Source organism: Oratosquilla oratoria, chromosome 11 (assembly GCF_046742065.1).
Source record: "Oratosquilla oratoria isolate Oo_2021 chromosome 11, ASM4674206v1, whole genome shotgun sequence".
Classification (NCBI taxonomy): Eukaryota; Metazoa; Arthropoda; class Malacostraca; order Stomatopoda; family Squillidae; genus Oratosquilla; species Oratosquilla oratoria.
Genome location: NC_134787.1, coordinates 20,417,583 through 20,427,582, shown reverse-complemented (window position 1 = coordinate 20,427,582; position 10,000 = coordinate 20,417,583). Strand labels below are relative to the sequence as shown.

The 10,000-nt window shown below is 43.3% G+C and overlaps 1 protein-coding gene across 1 annotated transcript in view; it reads left to right on the top strand.

The window, feature by feature from the left end:
- Positions 1 to 9,061, top strand: part of LOC143029984 (uncharacterized) — a 67,488-nt gene extending 58,427 nt beyond the window's left edge. Inside the window, exon 5 of the mRNA XM_076193194.1 lies at positions 8,845 to 9,061. Within this exon, the coding sequence (XP_076049309.1) occupies positions 8,845 to 9,030 (186 nt within the window). The 3' untranslated portion in view covers positions 9,031 to 9,061. The remainder of the gene's footprint in view (positions 1 to 8,844) is intronic.
- Positions 9,062 to 10,000: the final 939 nt, after the last annotated feature.

The following is a 10,000-nucleotide window of genomic DNA, read 5'->3' as shown; positions in this document are numbered from 1 at the left end:
TTTCTTTAACCATCTCCAATCCCCGGCCCATTACCCTTGCGTTTACCTCTCGCGCCATCCCATCCATGTATGAATTGAAAGCCAAGGCAACATAACACATCCCTGGCGAAGTCCCACCTTTAACTCTCTCCATTTCTAATTCTAACATAGGATCTACTACTCTCGTAAGAACTCTTGACTGCTCTTAACAGCTTTCCTCCTATCCCATATATCTGCAATATCTCCCACAGTGCCTTCCTTTCTACCCTGTCATAAGCCTTTTCCAAATCCATAAAAGCCCCAAAAAACATCCTTACGTTTTCCTTAGACTTTCTCACTCTCTGCCTACCTATCCTGAACCCACACTGTTCCTCACCAATTATTCCTGTTCCTCTCCTAATTCTCTCAATCAAAACCCTCCCATAAGTCTTCCCAACTACACTCAACAAACTAATCCCTCTGAAACTACTACACTCACACTTGTCCCCTTTCCCTTGTAAAAGAGTACTATACAGGCACTCCTCCAGTACTCTATCCTCTTTTAGACAAACATTTAACACCCTCACTAGCCAGTCCACCATCACTGTACCTCCCTTTTTAGACACTCCACATGACACCCATCCAACCCAGGTGCTTTACTTGCTCTCGTCATTTTAATAACTGCTTTTATTTCATTTTTCCTTATTTCTCCTCCATTTTCTTCATTCACCACCGTCCTTTTCTTAGCGCTTCCCACTGCAACTACCTTTTTCTCCCTATCCTCTTTCACATTTAGAAACTTCCTAAAATACTCTGCCCGTCTTCCTCTTACTGCCGTCTCTTTCGTTATCATCTCTCCATCTGCAACTTTTACCTTTTCTTCTCTACTTGATTCGCCTCCTCTTCCTCTCGTAATTTCCTTCCAAAATACATTTTATTACTTTCAAAATCTTGTCATACCCTTACCTCATTTCACATCTACTCTCCTCTTTGCCTCCTTGATCTTATGCTTTACTTCTTTTCTCTTTTCTTTGCACCTTTCATATAATTTTCTTGTCCTATTTTGTAACCAATCTGTGAATGCTTGCTTCTTCTCTTCAACAACCTTCTTTGCTTCATTATCCCACCACTCACTACCCTTCCTTCTATTTCCTCCTGTTCTCCTTGTTCCACACACCAACTTTACACATCTTGTGACTCCCTCCTTGAACCATCTACTCTACCCTTCAGTCCCTCCCACTCCTGTCTCGGCTTCTTCTTGTACTCCTTCTCCTTTAAGCAATTTACTTAAAGCACCTCCCTATCTAGTCTTTTTCCTGTTTCTCCATCTATCATCCACTCTCAACTTACCATCCATTAAAAAATGATCTGATATTCCCCCACTCTCTCATCTTAGTACATGCAGATCCAAAACTCTTCATACTTTTCTCCTGGTTACCACTATATAGTCCATTTACGCTCTATCTACCACCCTTCCATCCACCATCCTCTCCCATGTGTACTTATGCTTGACATTCTTCCTAAACACTGTATTTGCTATTACCATCTCTCTAGACACATCTCCACCATCAATTCTTCACTATGATTTTTTCCTGGAACTCCACACTTCCCACACACTTCGTCTATTGGTTCATCTCTTACCCTAGCATTAAGACCTCCCAATACCATTATATTGACATTTCGCCTTAAACTCTCTATGTACTCATTTAAATCTATCCAAAAAGCCTCCCTTTCCTCTATACTCTCACTACAAGGCCCATACGCACTTATAAAAAACCACATCCCCTTCCAAGTTTCACCCTCATCCACATTTACCTTGACGATACCTCCTTCTACTCCACCACACGTTTACCTATCTCTTCACTTACTAATATAGCCACCCCTTCTCTCTCTCGTCCTCTCTTCAATCCTGACATCCTCCCAACTACTCTCCCAAACTCAAACTCGCCCCTCCCTTTCAACTTAGTTTCAATGCCAACATATTATATATATATATATATATATATATATATATATATATATATATATATATATAGAGAGAGAGAGAGAGAGAGAGAGAGAGAAGAGCAGAAGCTTCCCCCATGGTGGTTAGGTGTAGTGAGGTAGAAGTGGGCGGACCACAAGATAATTAAATTATAACTTTGTATATACACACATCTGCTACTCTGGTCAGGTCTCCCTCATGTGCCACCTTACCCTCCCTCCCTCCACCTCGTCACCTTTTCTGCTGAGCTCACCTGGTTGTCTTCTCGTCTTAGACCCTTCCGTACCGCGTGGCACTTTTCCTTACCTCAGTGCTGTCGCCAGGCGATTTTATTAATTCTTGTGGCACTGCGTCGGCGGCACTCCCTCCATGACACCAGCATGTCACTGACACTTTTGTGGCACTCCCTCGGTAACACAATCCTGGCACTCCGTCAGTGGCACATTCGTGGCACTCCGTCAGTGGCACATTCGTGGCTCTCCGTCAGTGGTACATTCCTGGCACTCTGTCAGTGGTAGATTCCTAGCATTCCGTTAGTGGCACATTCATGGCACTCCGTCAGGGGCACATTCGTGGTAATTCATCAGTGATACATTCGTGGCACGATCGTGAATCTCCGTCAATGGCACACTCGTGGCTCTCCGTCAGTGGCACATTCGTGGCACTGCGCCGGTGGCACATTCGTAGCACTCCGTCGGTGGCACGTTCGTAGCTCTCCGTCCGTGGCACATTCGTGGCATTCCGTCAGTGGCACATACATGGCACTCAGTCAGTGGCACTCCATTGGGTGAAGACCAATTTCATGGGCTCGGGGGTTGTCTGTGGGGCTGTGCCTTGGCACCCTCGGCCAGACGCTTGCATGAAACAAACCCTCCACTCCATCCCCGTACGACCAGACAGAAAATGTCTTCGACAAAACCCATGGTGCCAGAATCCACTACAAATGCGCGTAAAAGACATTTATTGACTGCCATTTTTTCTTTAATCTGTTTGTTTTATCTATACTTGCTCTTTGATGCATACAGGTATATAAATGTTACTTTTGGAAATAAACTCTCCTACTGGGATTCGAACCCTCGCCTGAGAGGCTTGCTTCTTATAAGACGAAGACCATACCATCGTGGCGTCAAATGACACAAAAATGTACGTGTCACGTCTATTCTTACAGCCTCCAGGCGATCTTATTCGGCTGAACGGGAACCCCGCCTCGATGATCCCTCCATAACTTTTATGCCGTTCATATTCAAGAGGACTTAGCGACACCCCTGCGGATCAGAGTCACGCTGTAGTTATCGGCGCTGCTATTATAAAAAGAAAAGAAATATACACACACACACACACACACACACACACACACACACACACACACACATATATATATATATATATATATATATATATATATATATATATATTAACCCTTTGGGGATGCAGATGGATTTATATATTTATTCTGGTTAACGCTGAGGGAATTCCACTCACGCATGACGATGGACAGGCGTCTCCAGCCCTTCCTCGTGGGCCAAGAAGGTCTTCCACGAACTCGCTTGCTCCTGACGAAGGAACTTCCGAACTCCGCGCGCTTCCCAAGAACCTGTGCGGACAAAGGCACAGTTGGCACCAATTCCGCGCGCTCCACCACCTCGCGTAATAAGGAGTATGTGGCAACAGCGCATATGTGCTCGCACGTGAAATGTACAGATTATATTGTTCAGTTTCGTCAGTTTTTCCATATGTACATCACATTCCGTGGACACGCAAGCACTGTTGCTACTTCTCAAGGTGCGGTGCGCTCTTGCCATATCTCAAAACGCGGTGCGCTATTGCCATATCTCTAGACAAGTATTGCTAACTGCGCATCTTTTCCAGATTCGTGATTATGCTTACAACCCCCGTCACTGTCGAGGAGGTAATTATAGAAAATAATGAAGTAGCCTGACGGCACACAAAATAAAAAGGAAAAGTGTCACAAGATATGGAAGGGAATCAACATGGCATAAGAGAGAGAGAGAGAGAGAGAGAGAGAGAGAGAGAGAGAGAGAGAGAGAGAGAGAGAGAGAGAGAGAGAGAGAGAGAGAGAGAGAGAGAGAGAGAGAGAGAGAGAGAGAGGAGGGGCCAGGGTGGTTGTAAAAAAAAAAAAAAAAACTCTTATGCGTGTTCCACTTCAATAAATACCACGTGTTTCAAAGTGTCTGTCAAGACTTGTTTTCGAAGTCTTTGGGCTTCCTAGAGCGACTTCGAGTGCTTTCATAGCAAGCCACGTCCCTCACCATCCCAAGCGTCAAGCCTCCCACTATGTGTGTTTAGCCTTCAAGAGCTACACCGAGGACCAGGTACACTTACTGCCAAATCTACCATAGCAAGTATACCCAAGGCTACCCCATAGTGAATGCCAAGTGCCAAGACTACTACACTAAATGCCAGGGCATTCTACAGTCAGTGGAAGAGATCCTGTAGTGAGGGCCAAGACTCCTATTGTGAAATACGGTCCTCCTATAATGAGTACCAGGCCTGCTATGGTGATTGCCAAACTTCTATACTAAGTACCAACTCTCCTATATTGAGTGTCAGGTCTCGTATATTGAGTGCCAGGTCTCATATATTGAGTGTCAGGTCTCATATATTGAGTGCCAGGTATCATGTATTCAGTGCCAGGTCTCATATATTGAGTGTCAGGTCTCATATATTGAGTGTCAGGTCTCATATATTGAGCATCAGGTCTCATATATTGAGTGCCAGATCTCATATATTGAGCGTCAGGTCTCATATATTGAGTGCCAGGTCTCATATATTGAGTGCCGTGTTTCATATATAAAGTGCCAGGTCTCATGTATTGAGGGCCAGGTCTCATATATTGAGTGCGAAGTCTCACATATTGAGTGCCAGGTTTCATATATTGAGTGTCAGGTCTCATATATTGAGTATCAGGTCTCATATATTGAGTGTCAGATCTCATATATTGAGCGTCAGGTCTCATATATTGAGTGCCAGGTCTCATATATTGAGTGCCAGGTTTCATATATAAAGTGCCAGGTCTCATGTATTGAGGGCCGGGTCTCATATATCGAGTGTCAAGTCTCACATATTGACTGCCAGTTCTCATATATTGAGTGTCAGGTCTCGTGTATTGAGTGTCAGGTTTCAAATATTGAGTGTCAGGTATCATATACTGAATTCCCGGTTTCATATATTAAGTGCCAGGTCTCATATATTGAATGCAGGTCTCATATATTACGTGCCAGGTATCATATATTGACTGCCAGGTCTTATATACTGAGTGTCAAGTCTCATATTGAGTGTCAGATCTCATATATTGAGTGCCAGGTCTCATATATTAAGTGCTAGGTCTCATATATTGAGTGCCAGGTCTCATATACTGGGTACCAGGTTCCATATATTGAGTGCCAGAGTTCACAGGCTGAGTACTAGTTCTCATATATTGAGTGTCAGGACTCTTGTATCGAGTTCCAAGCTTCTATAGTGAGTGTCAAATCTATAATGGCGAGTACCAGTTCCCTTAAAGTGACTGCCAGTACTATGGACAGTACCAGGTCTCGTATAGTAAGATGGGAGCCGAGTCTTGCATAGATATTGCCAGGTTTTAAATAATTATAGTAACATCTTCCATCCTTAATTGTCTTGTGGGAAAAGAACAGACGCTTGTGGGAACTGAAGAGATTTACGGGAGAGTGTGGGCGGCCACGATGGGGAGAGAGAGGGGAGACAGAGGGGAGAGGGAGGGGAGAGAGAGGGGAGATCAGGAACGTGCGGAAAGGGGAGAGGAAGCGATGGGGAGACTCAGGGTGGGAGATTATTTTTGTGTGCGGAGAGGGTGAGGTATCTGGGAGTAGCGGGGGTGCATTTATGTGGTGGAAGGGGGTAGATGTGGAGGTGGAGGAGGAAGAGGAGGGGGCGGAGAAGAGGGAGAAGGTGGCTTTGTAGAATATGAGAGCAAACCTGGTAAGCTCAAAATGCGCCCCATCCCATTGGCTGAATATAGAATGAATAAAGTTCGACACTTGAGCTCCGTGTAATGCATGTGTGACACGTCATACCGTGTATATATATATATATATATATATATATATATATATATATATATATATATATATATATATATATATATATATATATATATATATAAGGAGTTAAAAACGACAGCATTGCAATAGTTATTCAGTTTTTTCCTCGTATTCTCAATTTTCCTGATTAAAATTCTGCCATTAACTGCAATCCTGTCGTTTTTAACTCTACGTGCAATATTGAGAAACCTGCTCCCTTCTTTTACAAATATACACTATATATATATATATATATATATATATATATATATATATATATATATATATGTATGTAATAACAAGCAGTTACTCTACTTGGATCCACAAAAGATGGCTACCGTGTTATTTTGTGTAGTCTATATTCATATTTCAATCGCTGTAATACACCGACGCTTCTGTCCTCAAGGCTACTACAACGCGCAGTTGTTGACTTTTGGCCATCTGAATGTTTTGGCACGAACTATAAACGTAGTGGCGTCTGCCTACATACATATGCATATACGCAACAGGTCGGGTCGTGCGCACACGCTTGTGTACTTTCACACACACATACAGAGTGTATACAGACGTATACAAGACGATGTCAACAAAGCGTGGAGGAAACTCTTCGACATTATGTTAACATGTTTAGACAACAAATGAATATATAAATAATTACAAACAAATATATACATGATAGAATGAATAAATAAAATAATAGATAAATAAAAACAGATACACTATGTTAGCATGTTTAGTTAGGTTAGGTTTATTTGGTACCAATAGATGAATGAGTAAATAGATAATACATTAATATGTAATTAAGATAAATATGTATTGCAAGTATATATATTACACACACACACACACACACACACACACACACACACACACACACACACACACACACACACACACACACATAAATACATACATAATGTCGGGAGCCACATATAAAGGGAAAAAGCCATGGGGTACGGAAGATTTCACACGATTTGGACTTCACCCATGACACCAATATGTAAACAACAAAAATTGTTGACAAAAAAAAAAAAAAAAAAAAAAAAAAGTGATGGGCACCACCGTAGCAATTACGAGCGCTTACAACTCGTACCTTTACGAGTTCAGATTGAAAACACGTAACACATTATTAGAGTGAATTACAACGACAAAGCTCGTAGACTCCAGACCTTTCTGTCCCTAATGAGGTCGTGTGTAATAAACAAATACAGTGATTAATAAAACTACGTGAAATAGCATAAACACACAAACACGTACAAGCAAACAATATAAGTAACTGATAACTATCACAATACAAGCAACTGATAATCATCACAATATAAGTAACTGATGACTATCACAATACAAGTAACTGATAACTATCATAATACAAGTAACTGATAACTACCACAATACAAATAACTGATAACTATCACAGTAGAAGTAACTGATAACTGTATAAGTAACTGATAACTATCACAATATAAGTAATTGATAACTATCACAATATAACTAAATGATAACTATCACAATATACGTAACTGATAACTATCACAATATCAGGTTCTTTACTTAATACATAAACCTTTGATCTCCATTTTGCCAATTAACTACGAAGTTAACAAAACTGGTTCTGGCTACCTCTAGGTTAAATCTACTTCCTGGCAGTTTAAACCCAATCAACCTGGTAATAATTACTATTTTGTCGCACTAATTAACTCCCTGCTCAGCTTATGTCATTCACGTTCATTAATAATCCACTTAAAGGCACAAAGACAATATATTTCATACGCATGTACAATGACTTACAAACAGAGATACAGACAAACAAGAGATTTCATTGTCCCAGTTGTACAAATACTATTCACAGACAGATATACAGACAGACAAGATATTTCATCTTTCCAGTTGTACAAATACTATTCACAGACATACAGACAAACAAGAGGTTTCATTTTCCTAGTTGCACAAATACTATTCACAGACATACAGACAGACAAGATATTTCATTTTCACAGTTGTACAAATACTATTCACAGACAGACATACAGACAGATAAGAGATCTCAAGCGCCACAAATCACAGACACGCCTACTCACAGACGCACAGGCACCAGCGCGTACGTGCGCATGCGCATGTAAGTATTCGTTTATGTGCGAACTATGGTGTACATGTGCACACAACGGTGTACATGCGCATACAGACGCACACGCCTCGACATCTGAAAGCGAGCAGATGCGCAAACATCCTCCGCATATAACACCCACCCACGCACATATAAACGTACATGAACATGCACGTGTACACACACACACACACACACACACACACACACACACACACACACACACACACACACACACACACACACACACATTGGACAGTTAGAGATAGGGTCATACGAGTTTTGCCTCTTTCCTGTATACTATAAGTACATACAATCAGGAAACACACACACACACACACACACACACACACACACACACACACACACACACACACACACACACACACACACACACACACACACACACACACACACACACACACACACACACACACACACACACACACACACACACACACATTGGACATTTAAAGACAGGGTCATATGAGCGTTGCTTCTTTCCTGTACAGTATACTACAATTAGGTACATACAATCAGGGAAACACTTACACACACACACACACACACACACACACACACACACACACACACACACACACACACACACACACACACACACACACACACACACACACACACACACACATACACACGTATGTCGCCCGCTGCCACTTGGCTCCATTTCTTCAGTTGTAACATTCCACCTTCATCTCTCTCTCTCTCTCCCCCCGCAGGAGATGCCTTGGGCCGCTGCCCGTCGGCCCGGTGCCCCGCCTTCCGTCGCCAGCAGCAGCTCCCCCTGCCCGGCGCCACAAAGCCCCAGCGGTCAAGCCCATCCGGGAAGGAACCCGGACCGAGAAGCGAGAGCCGTCCGGATCCTCCACGACGCTCCCCGGACACAGTTCGATCTCTGTCTCTGAGGACCCTGACTTCGAGTTCGTCAAAGACAATCCCCTGAGCAATGCGAGTGTGATTCCCGTTAGAGGAGGAGGAGGAGGGGGAGGAGGAGGAGGAGGAGGGAGGAAGGTCAGAGGAGGGAGGAAGAAGGAGGAGGAGGAAGGAGGAGGAAAAAGGTGGAGGAGGAGAAGGAGGAGGAAGAGGAGGAGGAGGACCTTTGGAGCCGCTGCGCCTCAGTGCCTTAGTTTTCCTGTGATTTACTACATCGTAAAATGAGACATCGAACTCTCCCGTGCCTTGTGCTGCTTATCTGTGGTGTTCTAACGAGATCGTAGTGTTCCGTTAAGTCCCATGGTGCTTCGTCCTTCGAGTGAAAGAGGCGGAAGATCTTCCGAGTGGTCCTTCGCCAGGCGATAGTACCTAACCCAAACCCCCCGAATTCGTGTGCAGAAAAAAATCTTATGATTTTCGGAAGCTTCCGGAAGCTGATGTTGCTCTGATCTCCCGGGAGGTGCGAAGGGGAGACCCGTTAGTGACGTAGCTGTGATCTCCGGGAATGAGGTTGGCACCATTTGGAACTGTGCCCGGTTAAAACAGGTCTTAGGGTACGTTCTGTGCGGCGAAATACACTTCGACAAAAGGACTGTGTGTCGGAAACTGGGAACCAACACTCAGCTTGGAAAAAAATCAAATCAAATAACCTGAAGTTTTCGAAAACACGAAGGTTCTTTGAGTGTCTCATAAGTCAGAAAGTCTTCGTGAGTCTTCAGGAGTGCCGTGAGTTCGTTCTTCAGAAGACCTTCAGTGTTCTTGTTTCCAAATAAGACTACCGGGATCCTGACAAGCTTCCAAGGGGAGAACCTTGAAAACACTTCGAGTCTTAAAGACTTCAGTCTTCGGGTAAGACGAAATCGTTCTTGGCCGAGTTCGAGTGCAAGACGGCCAAGACCTCTCCTTCAGGAAGAGGTCTGAACAAAACCTGCAGGGTCCGTC